This window comes from Hydra viridissima, unplaced genomic scaffold (genome assembly GCF_058129835.1).
Source record: "Hydra viridissima isolate aposymbiotic clone 2 unplaced genomic scaffold, HvirCarnegie_v1 scaffold_5, whole genome shotgun sequence".
Lineage (NCBI taxonomy): Eukaryota > Metazoa > Cnidaria > Hydrozoa > Anthoathecata > Hydridae > Hydra > Hydra viridissima.
In genome coordinates, this window is record NW_028324304.1 from 10443217 (window position 1) to 10461292 (window position 18076).

The 18076-nt window shown below is 28.4% G+C and overlaps 4 protein-coding genes and 1 pseudogene across 16 annotated transcripts in view; 1 reads left to right on the plus strand and 4 right to left on the minus strand.

Annotated features, from left to right (window-relative positions):
- LOC149888586 (uncharacterized) overlaps positions 1-1826 on the minus strand; it is a 3775-nt gene extending 1949 nt beyond the window's left edge. For 3 of the 6 annotated variants that reach the window (XM_090087162.1, XM_090087160.1, XM_090087161.1), the window contains exons 1-2: positions 854-1826; positions 621-705 (exon numbers count right to left, since the gene is read on the minus strand). In XM_090087162.1, coding sequence (XP_089943288.1) covers positions 621-705; positions 854-1088 — 320 coding nt within the window. In that variant the 5' untranslated portion in view covers positions 1089-1826. Of the gene's footprint in view, positions 1-433; positions 475-620; positions 706-853 lie in introns of all 6 variants that reach the window. The other 3 variants (XM_090087164.1, XM_090087159.1, XM_090087158.1) reach the window with 3 other exon arrangements.
- The window catches only part of LOC149888585 (uncharacterized), an 18781-nt pseudogene extending 4177 nt beyond the window's left edge, over positions 1-14604 (minus strand).
- Positions 1-18076, plus strand: part of LOC149888584 (uncharacterized) — a 33436-nt gene that overhangs the window by 7826 nt on the left and 7534 nt on the right. The gene's annotated exons all lie outside the window — the stretch shown is intronic.
- On the minus strand, positions 2358-5531 carry LOC149888587 (uncharacterized). Of its 8 annotated transcripts, none has more exons than XM_090087143.1 (8): positions 5205-5531; positions 4913-4997; positions 4591-4665; positions 4318-4514; positions 4185-4238; positions 3675-3910; positions 3382-3541; positions 2358-2773 (listed from the first exon to the last, which is right to left on the minus strand). In XM_090087143.1, exons 1-8 carry the CDS (start codon positions 5440-5442, stop codon positions 2628-2630), a joined length of 1191 nt encoding a protein of 396 aa, XP_089943269.1. In that variant the 5' UTR covers positions 5443-5531; the 3' UTR covers positions 2358-2627. The 8 variants fall into 8 exon arrangements, 7 of the variants coding, with proteins under 7 accessions (XP_089943269.1, XP_089943268.1, XP_089943264.1 ...); XM_090087142.1 differs by having other exon boundaries at positions 4185-4253; XR_016452426.1 differs by having other exon boundaries at positions 2688-2773; positions 2886-3541; positions 4185-4253.
- Positions 5703-7914, minus strand: LOC149888588 (uncharacterized). The gene is made up of 2 exons (XM_090087125.1): positions 6458-7914; positions 5703-6262 (listed from the first exon to the last, which is right to left on the minus strand). Exons 1-2 carry the CDS (start codon positions 7869-7871, stop codon positions 5709-5711), a joined length of 1968 nt encoding a protein of 655 aa, XP_089943251.1. The 5' UTR covers positions 7872-7914; the 3' UTR covers positions 5703-5708.

Genomic DNA, 18076 nt, shown 5'->3' on the forward strand with positions numbered 1-18076 from the left:
ATTAAATCGGACAGATTTTCGATTCCCCTTGAACACTCTATACATACATAGAGCTTGCTTAATTCTGACATTTTCTAAGTCTAGATATTTATCTATTCCCTTTGATATTTCATATATATATATAAATATATATATATATATATATATATATATATATATATATATATATATATATATATATATATATATATATATATATATATATATATATATATATATATATATATATATATATATATATATATATATATATATATACTATAAAATATTATAAAAAATTAAAATTTTCTCCTACAGAAAAACCTTGACAATGGAAGCTATAATATACATAAAAATTTTTATGCAATCTATAAATGACAAATATTTAATTGGAACCTAACATTATAATAGATAACAATTATTAAAACAAGTATTAAAACAATATCTTAATCACTTTTCTCAAAAGGCTTTTCTTGATTATCTCTAAAGGATTGGCTAAATATCAAAAGTATTTTTTTTTTTTTGAAATTTTAATGATTCATAAATGTACAAGTTTTAAGCCAGTTACATAAACATAAGCGGAGTAACACTAATATAAACACCTTTTGTATGTTAAATTAAAGTTATGTAACTTTATATACCTATTTTTTTGGTTTTGATATACTTCATCAACATTTGAGGTATCTTCTGCATATCTGCATTTCTCTTTTGCTTCAGATTCTGTGTCTATATTTTAAAAAGTACTTATGATAATTATTGATGTATCAAAATTTCATTTTCAAATTTCAATAATTATGATTAAATGCTTAAATAGATTTATAAAAAATTATCAAAATTATTACTTTACTAACTTTGAGAATATTATATAAACTACCTGCAGTTGAAAAAATTCTTCCTGAAAACCTAAGCCATCCAACCTCAGGTTCTTGACATATTGATTTAGCTAAGTCTATTTTTTTCATATTTGTCCAGCGAGGCCAATAAAAATCTGTAGATTTTCTAGATGAAATTTTTGATAACACATTTTCACTCATAGCATTCACTAACCAAATTAGTGGTACGTAATCGGTATTGTTTTCTTCATTGAATGCAACATTTGCATACAACATCTTACTCAGTAACACAGTACAGAAATTACACAGTAAGTTACTCTTCTACAAAATGTAAACGAAAGTAGAAAAAATCCATACTCCGCAATCTCCTTTATATAGGAATAAAATATTACTAAATTGCACTTTTGGATTTACAGAAAAACGTTCAATGGTCTTCAAAAACCATTCATGATTCTAAGAATATATGCCACAAGGAAGAAAGACAATAATGAAAACACTCACGTCAACTTTATAATATTATATGCATTTCCTTGTGGCGTTACTTTTCATAAACGTAAATATTAATGAATTCTTTAAAGTATTTATTGTTCAAATTGCATGTAAAACTTTGTAAAATTTTCAACTTTTTACTAAAGATAGAAAAAGAGAAAAATTTATGTATAAAAAATAAAAATAGTTATAACAACTTTTAATATAGAGTTTCATAAAAAGCATAAAACGAGAAAACGATTATAACTTTAATTTAAACGTTATATTGTAAAAACTTTTTTGCCCAAGGTAAGTTGCAAATGGCGATAATGATCTGATTGCATAGATTTTTCCGCATATTACTTTCACCAGATGGGTCCCTAATGGGAAACCCGTAAAAATCCCAGTTTTCTTAGCCCTTATAAACACCACATGCGGCCCATATTACTATTTTTGCTTAATTTTTCAACCGTAAGGGACCCGTCTGGAAACCAGAACACAAACCCTTCTAAATCCCGTTCCCGTAAGCCCAGTTAAAAACCATATGGTACCCATCTGTCAATGTTCGCTGGGAAATAATCATTCTTCACGCTTTAAATCTCTGTTAATGTCGGGTTCTGATAAAACTTGTTTATAAATACTTTGGCCAGTACCACCATCAAAACCAGCCTTACACGTTAGTGTCATCCCAGTTAACCATTTCAACTGGGTCCCAGATGGGAACCAACTGGGGAAAATACTGGGACCCATCTGGGTATCCCACATGGGTCCCATCTTGATTCTGTCAGTGGGATCCAACTGGGTCCCATCTGGGATCAGTCTGGGTTTTTGACGGGAAATCCCATATTGAACCCAGACACTTTTTCATTTACCGCGGGTTTTCTCATTTTTTTAAAGTTTGTTTTTCGCAGATTTTCTGTATCTCGAATCTGCGAAATGTGGCAATATTTTGATTAAAAAGCGACGCATTTTTTATATAAAATTAAAAAGTAAAGGTTATTTATATTAAATTCGCTGTCAGGGCAATAAAATGTATTAGGTCTAACTTAATTTTTACGAATCAATTGAAAAAACAGATTTGAATTTCATATTTTTATGCAACAAAAAACTGTTATTATACAATGATTTGAAGCAAAACTGTTCTACTATAGTAATATTCTGCCACAGTAGTTCTCTCATATCGCCACCATAGTCGCATGACAAAAATTCTGCTATAAAGTTTATCGTTTCGCTTCTTTAGTGCTTTCGTCCACTTTTACACTAATTTTATAAATTAAAAATAAACAACAAATTTAAAAATCAAAATAATTTTAAATAATTTTATTCTCCAAAATATTCGGCAAAGAACTATCCGGTGACATCTTTTAATCTATTATTTCCCTTTTTTCGACAATCACTACCACGGTCCCGTGAATTAGAAAACCACTTTGAAAGTTCTGCCTCAACTTGCTTTTTATTTGCATCTTGAGTAGTTGCATTGACTTTCACACTACCTAGAAAAATTTTTTTTTTTTAAATTTTAGACAATAGCTTGAAGTACACTTAATAGATATAAGTTTAATTACTAAATAAATTTAGATAACAAAAAAATAAATAAGTCATGACCTGTTGGTTTGAAAAAACCAATGCTAACCCACCAAAAAGTTATAGATTTCTGCTTACAAATTGGAATTGTTTTGATTATGACCATTTCAGGGTCAAAATCAAAACAAAAGTGGGCAAGCTGATAAAATTTTACAATGTATTACAGTGCATATATGTATGTATGTATGTATGTATGTATGTATGTATGTATGTATGTATGTATGTATGTATGTATGTATGTATGTATGTATGTATGTATGTATGTATGTATGTATGTATGTATGTATGTATGTATGTATGTCTGTGTGTGTGTGTATGTATGTATGTATGTATGTCTGTGTGTGTGTATGTATGTATGTATGTATGTATGTATGTATGTATGTATGTATGTATGTATGTATGTATGTATGTATGTATGTATGTATGTATGTATGTATGTATGTATGTATGTATGTATGTATGTATGTATGTATGTATGTATGTATGTATGTGTGTACATGTATATGTATAGACTCACTAAACAGAACTTCAAACAAATTCAATGTTTTAAATGGTTGCTTTTGATTTTGGCCAGTAAGATTTAACTTTCTAGAGAGATCATTGCCAAGAAGAAATTTAATTGATCGTTTTATAAAGTTGCAAAGATCAACTCCACCAATTTCAGCTATCACTTTAATCTACACAAAAAGTCTAAAATTAGTTAGAAAATAATTTAAAAAATTAGTTAGATAATTATTGAAAAAATTCTAATAATACAAAAAAATACTTAATGAAAAAAAAAAATTATTTGAAAACATTTATCTTACTAACCATACATTTCTTCACTAGAGGATCTACCAACTTCTGATCCATTATCAGTAAATCTTCATGTGTCAAAATAGGTAATCTAATATCCTCTGGAAGCTGACATAAACTTGCATTTATGCCTTGGTCTCGTTGCCCTAGGCTTTGCAAAATAGCAGAATGGACTTTTAGGGTTTGTTTTATGTCTTCAATTTGTGTCAAAATTGCAGTTAATATTGTGTTAGTCTGACTAGTACTTGCAGCTATAAAGTAACAAATAAACATTATTTTTGAAAAATAAACTTTTAGATAATTTTGATAATTATGAAACTTATTAATAACTTATCAATAACAAACAAGTTCAATAACTTATTAAATTTTTTTTCCTGTACTAAAATGAAAAGGAAGATATAAAAGATAAATTTTTTCCTGGTAATTTTTTTTCATTATTATACAACTCATGGAAAAAAAATATTTTTTAGCTACATTAAAAAATCTGGCTTAACAATAAATATAGAAAAAAACATAAAAGCTTACTGTTAGCAGAAGAACTGGGTGTCGGCATATATGTTTTATTTTCAACAACAGTTGCTAAATCAAGCGCAACTAGCATAATCAAAACATAAATTAAAAAACAAATAAACAAAAATGGTAAAACTTATTAACTCACTATTATGACGAGTAATTTCAATATCACACTCATTCCAATCAGATTGCTGGAAAATATCAGAATGTTTTACTGATAAAAATGAAGGAGGAGCTGGCTTTGGTATAATATGAATTGGAGATGAACATTCTGGTTTGGGTAAAAAAGTAGATTTTTCTACATGTTTAAATTTTTTGTGCACAGGAATAACTTTCTTGTTCCTAATAAAAAAAAAAAGAAAGATATATATATATATTTATTAATATTAACAATAACATCGCTAATACAAAAGATTACTGTTCAATAAACTCTTCACTGCAATCAGAGTCAACTTCGCTTGTATCGCTTTTATCAGCTTGTATAATATTTATTCTAAATATTTTATAAATTATTTAAAGAAATTAATAAATTCTTTGAGTAGAAAAGCAAAGTGTACATAGACACTGCTGCATATATAAACATACAGTCATATATATATAAAGTATAAAAAATAGCATATATATAAATATATTGTATATATAAAACATATAGTCTGTATATATAAAGATTTATAATTGCTATATTCTTCAAGATCATTTCGTACAGTTTTTCTAGACTCACAAAATTTTATGGAACTCACCTTCTTTGTTTTCTGTTATTTTTAACTTCGAGGTTCGAAGTGTCTTCAGCCAATATTGCTTTCTGACGAGCCTCCTGAAGTGAATCTAATACAACATTATTTTTTAATATTAATGTTTGTCTATGACTAGGAATGACTTTCATAGATTTGTTTCATCAGTTTAAATGTGAAATGACATGATTAGAATTTAAATACAAATAACTTGAAAAATAATTTATATCACAATACATTTTTTAATCATATGTATAAGTCATGCAAAATAAAAGTTTATATAATTATAAAAAAAAATTACCAGCAGTAGCCAAAATTCGTGCGGTATAAGTTGGCCAATTTAACTCTGCCTCTAAACATCGACTTTTTGCCTTAGAAACACTTTCTGGATTTTTTAGAGGAGGCCAGTAAAACTTGACTAAATGATGCTTTTTAATTCGCATAGGAATATCACTCAGTAAGGTACCATCAGCAATCCAGTTTAATGGAAGAAAATCTGTTTCATTACTCTCATCAAATGAAACTATTGCATAAGACATTTTAATCTAATAAAATAGGCATCACACTCAACCAACAATACGATGGCATATTTTTAATAAGTATGTAATTATTATTAGGGTAAATACTGTAGTAAAAATTATTTGAGTAATTACGACTCAAATAATTTTTACTACAGTATTTACCCTAACATATGCCTTTATATTAAAGTATGTTATACAAGGAATGTAACAAATTTAAAATATTTAATAAAAAAAAAGATACAGTAGAATGCAATAAGAATATATAAAAAAAAGCAAGTAAAGAGTTAGTACAGATGCATCTGAGGCATAATTACAAATCCATTTTTAAATGGTAACTTTACATATTTACAATCTAAATCTACAATAGAGAATATTTTATTAAAACATGATACCTTCTCTACAAAAAAAATTGAAAGTAAGTCAGAGTTCATTGGATTTGTAAAAAATGGTTGTAAAAGTTCATACTTTTGAAAAACAATATAAGCTTCATTGCATTTGCTATTTGGAACTTGTAAAAAATTTCTTATAACACCAACTTTACCGTTTACTTTAAAACAATCATTAATTGAAGCAAAAAACTTAGCACATTTATACTGTTTAAATTGCAAACAGTGACGATATGATATAGGAACTGGACCTTCAGTGTGAAGCTCTTTAAAAACACTTTTTTTATTATTGCAAACTTGATCTGTGGGATTCAAATGTCCTTCAAAAATATTTCTCACAATTTGAAAACACAAAAACTGAGGTCGCCGCACAAGCTTTTTTAATCTTCCAAGATAACTTTCATATGGAAAAGAAGAAACTTTATCCAGAGCACCATAACGATTAACATCATCTGGCAAATGAATTAAAGAGTGAATATTATAAACGCAATGATCTTTACCATACAATTTACAAAATGTAGCAACAAAATATGTTAGCAACTTTTTAACATAATCAAGATAATTTTCACAAAGCGATGGACTTAAAAGAATACGTACAGCAACAGATAAATCCAAGAAGTTTAAATAAACATCATTTGGCAATGTACCTTTTAAAACTACCGGACCAGTGTATAACAAAAACTGACGTAATTCAGTAGCTTTCCAGTGTTTAAATTCCCATATTGAGCGAGGTTTGCGTGAAAATTCTTTTGGTACATGCTGTTTAAATAAAACTAGTTTTTCTGATAATGTTGTTAATGATGTTTTTGATAAACTTTGATTTTTTTTACTCCCATGCACCCATTGATTAATCATTCTCCTAACTACTCCTAAGCATACTAAATGCATATAATCAAGTGGAAAAGATGAAACCATTCCAAATGATAAATCTAAAAATGGAGATATCATGTTATCAATGTGATGCTTTTTATCTGCTTGCATATGAAAACTTTCATCAGTTCTAAGTGGAGCTGATAAATTAGGAAGAATAATTTTTCCAAACCATTGACCTTTTTGTAAACATCGCTCACAGCTATGATATGCAGTATGAGATTTAATACACTTTAAAAATGCTCTTGCAGGGGCATCACATATTACTGCATCTAGTTTTACAATAAATTTATGACCTTTACTATCCTCAAATGGTGACTTTTCTAGATATTTCATTTCTGCAACAAAGTCTTTCAAATAATCAGTTACTGGATTAGGTTTACTATTACTGCAAAATATGGCAATTGGGAAAACATTATCTGAAATTTCTTTAAACATTCCAAGAATTGGCCAAATACATGAATTAGAACTTTTAAAAATTGGTATGCCATCAATGTTAATATGCAACTTAAGTTCCTTTAATTCTGGATTTTGAGGAACCATTATCAAAAACTTTGATAACCAATATTTAATACCAAAATAAAAGTATTCACCTCCTGCAACATTTTTTATATCAATTTTTCTTTGAGTATGATGAAGACTCCTGGCATTTTTTGGTACGCTTGAAACAAGTGGTTTCAAAATCTGCAGTAAATGTGTAGTTGCATTTTGTGAAATATTAAAAGAAACTGCCCAATTTGCTAAGTTTTCATTGAAACTAGTTAAATTGGAGTCATTACTTTCAGAAAAAAAAGTTAAATCACTATCACCATAATCTTCATCAGTTGTATCTGATACACAAGCACAATATTCATTTTTGTCTGAACAACAGCTATTTACTGTGTTTATTGCACTTGCATGGAACTGAGTCATTACATTCATGCTTTTATTCAATGGTGCAAATTCATGCATAAAATTGTTTTGATTTGTAAAATCTGTAGTTGTTGTAATAATTTCATGTGTGTTACAAATACTTTCTGATACATTGCAGCTATATTCATGATCATTTGAGCTTGAGTCATTTTGATAACTTTTAACCAAATCATTGTTTTCAAACTTATGTTGAACTTCTGATAGCAGTTTAGATACAGCAGTGTTTATTTTTCTACGCTTAGTGCGATAATTATATGAAAAAGGCAATAAACTATCCATTATATGATTTTATATTCTAAATTTATATTTTGTTTTAAAAAATTCTAAAAATGTATTAAAAAATAAATATATCTAAACAAATTGTAATAATTTTTTATTATTACAGACAAATAAAGTAAAAGGTTAAAACACCTAATAATTTTTGCTATTACTTACTATTATTAACAAATAATTCACAATATAAGTAATTTAAACATTTTTTCATAAAAAACCTTATATAGAATATATTACTTATATTATAAATACTGTAACTGATATTATAACTTATAATATCAGTTACAGTATTTATAATATAAGTAATATATTATCAACTCTATAACTTATAGAAAATGTAAAACATTTATGTATTTATAGATAATATTTAAAGTTTAGATATGGCAGTTTAATTAGTAAAACCTTACGATATTTTGCACAGTAACATTGAGATTTGCTTGAAAAAGATAACTTAAAACAAAACACACTTACTTAGTGAGTTAATGTGTAATGACTTAGTGACTAAGCCATAACTGTAAGCACACCAAACCATATAAACTAATTTGAAAAAATTTCCACATTTGTCTATAGCATTAAAAATAAAAAACATGACTTCAGTTTGATAAAGCATTTTACAAATCTGTAAAAAAGTAAACGTTGACATACTCTCAAACTTATTAATGGCTATGAAATTCAGTCTAAAATTTTTATCTAAAATTTCTTATATGCAGGGCATCTAAAAAATTTGAGAGCATGTCACATTTTTTTTTTTTTTTTTGTGAAACCATTTTTTAAATGGATGACTAAATATTGATTTTAACATATTCATACTTCTATAGAATTTTTTATGTAGAATTATAACTGATATGTAAATATTTTTTACAAAAATACAATAAAAAAACCAAATGAAGTTCCTGTGTATATTTACTCCAAATGCAAGTGTATATTCAATCTAAATCAAGCCGCGTTACACTTTAAAATTTGCAGTTTTATTTCAATAAAACTTTTTAATAAAAACGATGCCAAAAAATATGCTTTGATTAGAAAATACACGCTACCATTAAACCACGCGTCCTAACTTCAAACCAGCTGTAAATCATTTACGAAGTCCCATGCCAATCCCAGTAAAAACCCAGATATTATTTGCGGCGTTATTTTCACACCGTATGGGACCCATCTGGCACCCAGAACAAATCCCAGCCGGAACCCAATCCCAGTAATCCCAGCTCAATCCCAGTCAATCCCAGCTGGGACCCAGTTGGGATGGTTAACTGGGATTGTTTTTATTGCTTTGTCGTTCAATATCAAGTGCCTTAGCACAGGTTCCCGAACTGCACAGATTCTTATCAGAGTATGAATTATTAAATCTTTTAAAGGAACTGAAGCTGAATAGTCCTCCACTGTTATGTTTGCAGGATAAAATTTCAATTTTGCATCTCTGACATCATTGTAAGCAGGGTAAATGTTATATTCTTTCTCCAAGGCTCCGCTTCTAACCAATTGATAGGAAGCTTTTGTCAGACTTGCATCAATTATTAAAGCCAGTGCTTCGTCTGCTGAATATTTAGTTGCTTTATCTGTATTTGAAATATTTAAAACGTTCTTGGCAGCAATAATAATAGATTCATCTCTAAATTTTTTATTAGCAGCAAAAAATAATTCATTGGATGAATGAGATTCACTTAAACAAGATACACGCCGTTTTTTAGTTTTATTAGAACTATTATCAAATGCAACTGGTTTTCGACCACGTCTACTTGCAGTTGGTTCATTGTCTTTTTTTCTGACAATTAAATATTCATTAAGCCAGCTTACAAACTTCTTTTCAAAATTTTTGACAGTATAGTTTGCAGATTTCGACTTTTTTTTATACAAGTAAACAAATCGTTGAACAGCGTGTCTAAAATCAACGTCTTTAAAATCAGCCAATTTTGGCTGAATAAATTTTAATATATCTTCAGAAATATATTGTTTTGAAATACTAAGATTGTTTTTTTGGAGAAAATTATGAATGTCTAAGTTTAATAAAACCATATCTAAATTATTATTGTAACAAGTATTTTGTATTTAAAAGTTTAATGTTATAATATATATGCCGTCCGGACTACTAATACTTGTTATTAATTAAGTTACTACAAGTGTTAGTAATTAAAATTAAAAGTAATTAAATTACTGTTAGTGTTAGTAATTAAATTACTAACAACTACCGAAAATATGTTGTTGCTATGCTATGCAAAGTAAGGTATGCTTACTAACCAAAAAAAATAATCTCATAAGAATTGTGAATCTCATTTTAATACATACCCCCAATATTGTGTACTTAGCGCATGTAAAATACTGTTAAAACAACGTTAATGTAAAAATGAGTTGTTGCCATGCAAAATTTAGTACCATAGCAACCAAGTTAAAACATATATAAAATCTGAACGGGGATTTAAGGGGACGAGCAATCAATTAAAGCTCAATTGAAGCATCATATAGATCAAATAAATATAAGATAATACATGGCAAATTGTGGTAATTATTAATTATAGTGCGGCAAAAAACAAATTTCTTAAGGAATTTTTTTTTTAATCTGTGATTTTCAAAGTATAACTGAGATAACATGCTATGAAAATTTATTTCACATATTTGGTTTTTCTTATCTCTAAATACTCTAGAATAACATGTACTAATTTTTTGTTTCAAAAACGTAGATGTAATTGAAATATAACACAACGTTGATATCACCGTTAATTACTTAAATTTTTTTTTTTTTTTTTTTAATTTCAATATTCAAATGCTTAGAGTCCTGGTAACTAAGGGATTTAATATAAATAAGTTATCAATAAATTTCTCCTAATATATATAGATACTAAAATTAAATAAGTTTTCAAGATTAGACAACTAAAATTTTTCCCATTTTGTCCACCTACTGGCCCACTGTGCGGTGTTGCGTTAAAAAAGTTAGTCGTTAAAAAAGTTTATTAAATGTGAAATCTGCGCATGCGCGAAATAATTGCAACTTTTTTTAACGCCTTACGGCGTTAAAAATGTTTGCCCGTTAAAAAAGAATTCAAAATGGTACCGTCAACTGGGGTAACTTTGGTCGCCGGGGTAACTTTAGTCAATTGTTGATTTTTTTTTAAATTCCTAAAATTTAACAAAGATAACATGTTTTAATTTTGTTAAAGATACCAACAATATATATCGACTATTTTATCAACAATTTTGGTATATCAACAGTTTTTGTGAATATAGCACAGTTACTTCTTAGACTACATTGAGTTTATTTTTGCATTTTTTGACACTTCTGATACATTTATTGAACCATTTGAATTCTTAGCCGGTGAAAATACCGAGGCAATATAAGCGAAAGCGTGGTTCAAGAGCATATGCAACTTCATACAGTCAAGAAACGTTGTCCAATGCTATGAAAGAATGTTTAACTGGAAGAATGAGCGTGAGAAAGGCTAGTCGACACTTCGGAATATACGCTTCCCATTTGCTTCAACCGCTGGACGTTGCTGTTTTCCGTCCGCTAAAGATAGAAACGCGCATCAAAGAATCAATACCAAAAAATCAGTTCCTCGGTCTTCTTGCTCTACTGCAACGTCAATTGAAAAGCGATAATTTGAGATCTGACTTCAAGGCTAGTGGAATATTTCCCTTCGATAAAGAAATGGTCATGAAGCGTTTACCACAGGTTAACAAAGACATTGGAGGAGGTACCGGTAGTACTGTAAAGGAAGTATTCAATGAAGATATAGGTCTATTAGTGAAACATTGTGGACAGGATGGGAAAACAAATCGCACCAGAGGAAAAAAGATCACACCTGGCAAAGCGATAACACGTCAAGATCTGGTGAATAACACAACTCCTACCACATCAAAGAATAAAAATAACACCAAGAATAACAGTAACACCAAGAATAACAAGAAAAGAGCAAGAGTTGAAGAAGTGTCATCATCCTCAGATGACGATAATGATCCACTAGAAAATGACTTTTAATGACTTTTGCACAATAACAGGGAGCTAGTTGCAAAATTTTTTGTCCATTTAAATGTTCTTTTCATGTTTTTCTAAGTGTTTAAGGACTGATGATTTTTTAAAACTCCAAAAAGTGACCAATGTTACCCCATAGCAGGGGTATTATTGATCAAACATGATAAAAACCTGGGGTAACATTGGTCACTTTTCGGCGTTTAAAAAGAAATATTTGTAATAAAAAAATTAAAAAAATAAATATAGAGGCCTATAGCCAAGACCTAACTGTAAAAGAGAAAACTGTAAAAAATTAATAAGATTCAGAGATGTTTAAGAAAAACTGCCGAAACTGACCAAAGTTACCCCGGTTGACAATACTCTTTTATTTGCGCAAACCTCAAATCCACAATAGAATATGCTTTGAAATTTTGATTAAGGCATTGGGAGGCATTCTTTTTTTATTTTTGAGCAAAAGCTCTCAAAGAGAGTTTCAATTATTTTTTCCAAATTTTTTTTCCCTGTAATTTTCTAATTCTACAAAGTTATACAATTTTTATGACATTTTTTTTTTCATTTGACCTCATCATAGTATCAAAGCTTTTAAACTCCTAAATAAATTATATTTCATGAAAAAATAGAACATAGATACTCACTTCTAAAAGAATTATACTATACTAATTATAGTAATATATACAAAATCAAATATTTTTAAATTCTCATATTATAGTTCAGAAATAATAACATTTCACCATGAGCTCCTGTTAAGCTATATCTCTTTGCAGTTTATACTATTCCACCTATACTAAAAAGTCTTTCACTCTCCACAGAAGATGGTGGGCAGCTTAAATACTTTAAAGCAAGCTTTGCTAATAGTCGCATTTTGGTTTTCTGTGATTTCCACCACAACAAAAGATTGCTTTCTTTGTCAATAAGGTTTCGTTTGAGTAGTGTTGAATTTTGTTTAATAAAGTTTCATTTGAAATTAAAGTTTGTGGTTGACCGATTTATTTAGAATTAAATCCTACAAGTTCTTTGAAGCAATTGTCAAAACCCATTTCTACTATATCTTTCTATTCATTTAGTACTGTACCATTATTTTCATATTCTGAATCAATATTTTCAATGTCACAAGCTGCAGACCGATCATTTTCAGTAACTTTGATGTTTTTTATATTTTCATGGGTTTTAATAAGTTGAATGGTTATGTTCTCAGTACTTGTTTTAGCAGCTGAAAAGGTGTTTTCATTCTTGAACATTTTTAATTTAAATCTGGGATCAAGAAATATTGACAAGATGATGTTATAGTTATCAGTATATTGTTTGAAACTATTCTCCATTGAATTAGTTGTCATCAATTAAAGCTTTATTAATGAAATGTTTCAAAAGCTGTATCTGTGGTATAATATCTGAGACAATAGAATTTCTTTCACTCAAGCGATCTCTTGTTTTGTGGAAATCTTTTAGCAAAACACAAAACTGTCCAATAATCATCCATTTGTTTGCATTTAATAAAGGAAGCTTACCATTTTCAAGTGCATATATGGTTAGAGGTTTCCTTTGTTCATAAATTAGTTCTAACATATGACAGGTACTTTCCACCTTGTTGGAACATTTTGAATAAGTATGTGCTTAGGAACATTGTTTGCTTCTTGAAGAGCTTTAAGTTTAGGGCAGGCTTGGGGAGAATGGCTAAAATGCCTAACAATTGAATGGCAGTTTGCAATGACATTCTTGACTACTGTTTGTTCAAAAATACACTCATTAATTACTAGTTGAAGTATGTGTAAAAACAAGCCATACTATCATATGGGCTATCTTTAATAGCCTTAACAATATTTGTACCATTATCTCTAGCTATTAAATGAATTTTTGAAGGTGATATTTTAAATTCATCCATAATATCTTCAATCAATTCAGCAATATTAGCTGCTGTATGCCTCTCAGGAAATGGAACTATTCTAAGTACAACAGTTTTCTGATTAAATGTATTGTCTAAACAGTGACCTGTCAGGCTCATGAAGCTTTCATTTGAACTACTGGTCCATATATCAGTAGTAAAGCTTATAAATTCAGCAACTGAGTAAACATGGACAGCCATTTTCAATATAAAGTATACACTAATTTTTATTATTTTACATACTCTAATGAAACAATGCAACTTTTTTAACGTCTAATTTCATTCCGTAACGAACGTTCTTTGACCATGCGTTACGCATGCGCAGAACTATTTGTTAACTTTTTTAACGACTAACTTTTTTAACGAAACACCGGATTCAATAAAAATGCTATCAATAGCCTTTTTAATGGTATTGGCACCCATACCACCCAAACTGTTCATATCAAGTAAAGAATCTACAAAACAGGCAAGGATTCACGTGCAAAAAATTAAATTAAAAAACAATAAAAAAAAAAAAAAAAAAAAAAAAAAGATATAACTAATATTTTTTAAATTAAAAAATCAAATGGATAAATCAAAAGGATAAGACCATTCGGATGTAAAATCTTGAAAAAAAATTAAACTTTCATTATAATAGTAACGTAACTTTAATTTGATTTTTTCATTTGAATTGTTTTATCAAATTACGAAAAAGAAACTGAACCTAAAAATCAATAACCTGCTTTATTGTTGTCTTTTCCTTTTAAAAGGAGTACACCATTAAGTCTCTGGCATTTGATCAGTGTCTTGAAATGGCTATGTGGCATGCTTGGTTTTAGAGCCATTTCATAGGCTGTTCTAGTCATCTTTAATAGCGCTTCGCGGTTGTCTTGTGTAATAGGTAACGAGTTTTCCATATCGAGGTTAGCAACACAACTACTTCCAGGATCTTCTGAGTTACCATTATCAATCAGCACCGCTTATCTATGGCTTTGCCCTTTAAGATGGCGATCAACCTTTATTATTATCAAAGAAAAAATCATGGTTCAAATTAAGCAATTCTCTAAAAAATTTATTCACTTAGTAATATAGTAAATTATAAGATAACTACAGTTAAAAGTTATATAATGGTAGAAAAATTATGTTTAAATTATTTCCTGGAGTCACAAATTAAGAACAAGCTAATTATTTTAATTTTAGCTAATTATTTTAATTTTACCTGGTACTTTGTCACCACACAAGTTCCTTCCGTAAACGCTGTCAAAGAATTATTCGATACTACTTTAACTAAACCATCCGTTAAAATTTTGGTTAGTAAAATAAAAAATAAAAATATAATTCACTTGGAATGTAATTTGTTTGGATACTGATCATTATAGACCGCTGATTCAGGGGTCTCGCACATTGCTGAATTGTTTTAAACATTTTTGAAGATACTGTTAAAAACAACTTTCTAACATTGTCATAGTAACTGAATGATTTAATTGTTTCTTTTGTTCGTCGTACTACAAAGATTTGTATGTAATATGCACTGATCTCAAAATATAACTGGATAGCGTATTCGATTGCCTTTTTCAAAAAAAATTGAAGCCAAAATTGGCCTCCCAAAATGGCGGCGATCGGAGCTCTTAGCGGTAATCTGTGTACATTTTATAAGGCTTTTTACAGAAATATTAAAGAAAATAAATAGAGTTTTGAAAGAAAAACTAGACTATGAAATAAAGTTTTAATGACTTTAAAGAAATGAAATGATTTCTAAAAAAATCAGACAATTAAAGTAATTATTTTGATACTAAGGTACAAAATATTCGATATACTTTACGATTAAATAATATTTATGCATAATCTATGTACCTTTTAGTTCTTAGTTACCCAATGCAGTGTGCTAGAAGGTTAATAACTTGACTGTATGGTAAGCGGCAGTGGTGTCTACATACAATTTTGACAAATTTTATATTTTCAATTTTTGTAGCAAGATACCAGATATGTACATGGTGCATGAACTATTAGCTGAGTGCTGTGAGTACACACAACTCAGGGGTTCCTTTTAGGATTATTTAATACATATATGTAATTAATGGATATAGTATTTAATAAAAATATTAAGTACAAAATATTATTTTTTAATATGTTATTTTACTTGTATATTATTCTTTGTAATATTTCAGCTCTCAATAATTGAGTCAATTGATTTTAACTTGTTATTCAAAACAAATCATTAAGGGAATGTTTTGATAAGATATATTTTGTATGTTATCAAACATTATCAACATTATGTATCTGATCAAAAAATTTATGATACGTAAATTTACAATAAACTATCTGCATTAAATGTTGGAATGCATTAGTACTTTCTTTTCATTTCGAACAAACCAGTTTTTTAAAATTCAAAGACAGAGGAGGTTTAATTAAACCAACTAAAAGTGTTGCTATCATATGCGAAGAAACTGAAAGATGTTTCCAAAGGTTGCTTGCCTCAATAAATGGCAACCTTCCAAATGAAATAGGAATTCAAAATGCCATTTCTGGGGCTGTTTTGAGATCAGTTGATTACTCAAAAATATTTAATGAACAAACTTCTTATATGTTTGACTCAGCTATAACTGATAACCATTTATTTGCACTGATTAAACTTATTTCAAAAAACTATGCAAAAATATATCTTTATCAACTGGGTAAAAAACAAACTGCCAAAATAGCTGGAAAAAAGCTTAGGAAGCAATAAACAAAACTTATCCTATTCAAAAACCAATCAAAAATATTTTTATGATATGATGTGATACATATATATATATATATATATATATATATATATATATATATATATATATATATATATATATATATATATATATATATATATATATATATATATATGTAATAACTCTAGAAGGAACCTCTGAGTTGTGTGTAATCACAGCGCTCAGCTAATAGTTCATGCAGCATTTATAATTTTTTTAGTGCCTATCTGATGAACTAATGCCTAAGAAACATTTTCTCTTAAAAATAAAATCCGCTGCCTACCATGCTGTTGTGTTATTAACCTTCTAGCACACAGCATTGGGTAGTTAAGAACTAAAGGGTACATAAATTATATAACAAACGCTAACTATTTGAAACTTGAGATTTCTGCACAAGCAAACAAATACTTTTTCTTTACTTTTATTAAACAAACTAAATTTAAGCAAATTAAAATTAAAATTTGTACTTAGTTTTACTGAGAATTTTTATTTTATTATATTTATTCTAAAAAACGAAAAACAGAAAGTTAACATAGAGCAACTTATTGTAAGAATATGTTTTCTTAAATAAAAAAATATTTATATTTGAAATTTATGTAAATATGTGATATTCCGTTATTTTTATGAAAAAAATCTTATGTTAAACAAAAAAACTAGATTTTTATTAGAAAATTATATATTTATCAATATTTGAGCTTAAGATATAAAACTTGATTATCATCAGTTTTTTAATTTTCATATCACCATTCCTTAATTCCGCCGCCATCTTGGGAGGCCAAAACTGGCTTCAAACAATTTTTTCGTATACGCTATCCAGTTATATTTTGAGATCAGTGGTAATATGTAAAAACAAAACTCAGGCCAACTACGTAAAGCGCGAAATGGTTAAAAAAAGATTGACTTTTTTATTTATTAAATAAATCAGCAAACGTTTGTTTATTAGAATCTTGTTGAAATAAATCAGAAGTACTCAAATAAAAGAAATTATACTAAACTCTTTGATAAATTGAATAACATTTGTTTCTTTATTAAGCATTTATTAATAGTAAGTTTTTACTTTATATAAAAGAGTGTCGCTTTATTATAATAGACGAAGTTTATTAATTATTCTAAACTTATTTTACAACAATTTAATCAGGCCGCTTTTAATTTTTGTAATTGTCTCTCATCGGTCCAGTTAACTTTCTTGCGCTCGATTATTTTTTGAAATGTTCTCAAAACATCTATGAAAACGTGGGCAAGTTGTCGCAACTAAATATTGTTTGCGTGGTCAAGATCAGAGTGCGGTCGCACGCCTTTCCCGACCAAGCCTGTGTTAAATAATTTTTTTTTCAAATCTCTTCTGTGATTAACATTATTTTAGAGCTTACGATAAGAAAACTGCAACGGCAACTTCTACAATTTATGATAAATACTTGACACTAGGCATGCGCAATGGATGGGATTCCCTGAAATGCCGTTTTAAAACTTTTTACGCAACGTCAAAACGTTGAAATTCGCGTTTTCTGAAAACGGCTTATAAATGGATCAAAGTAGCACTTGCTCCAAAAGTGTAACAAAGTAATTATTTAATTTCTGATACAAATTTAAGATATATACATAAGTATAAATGTATATATATGTATATACTCGATATATTTATGTATAT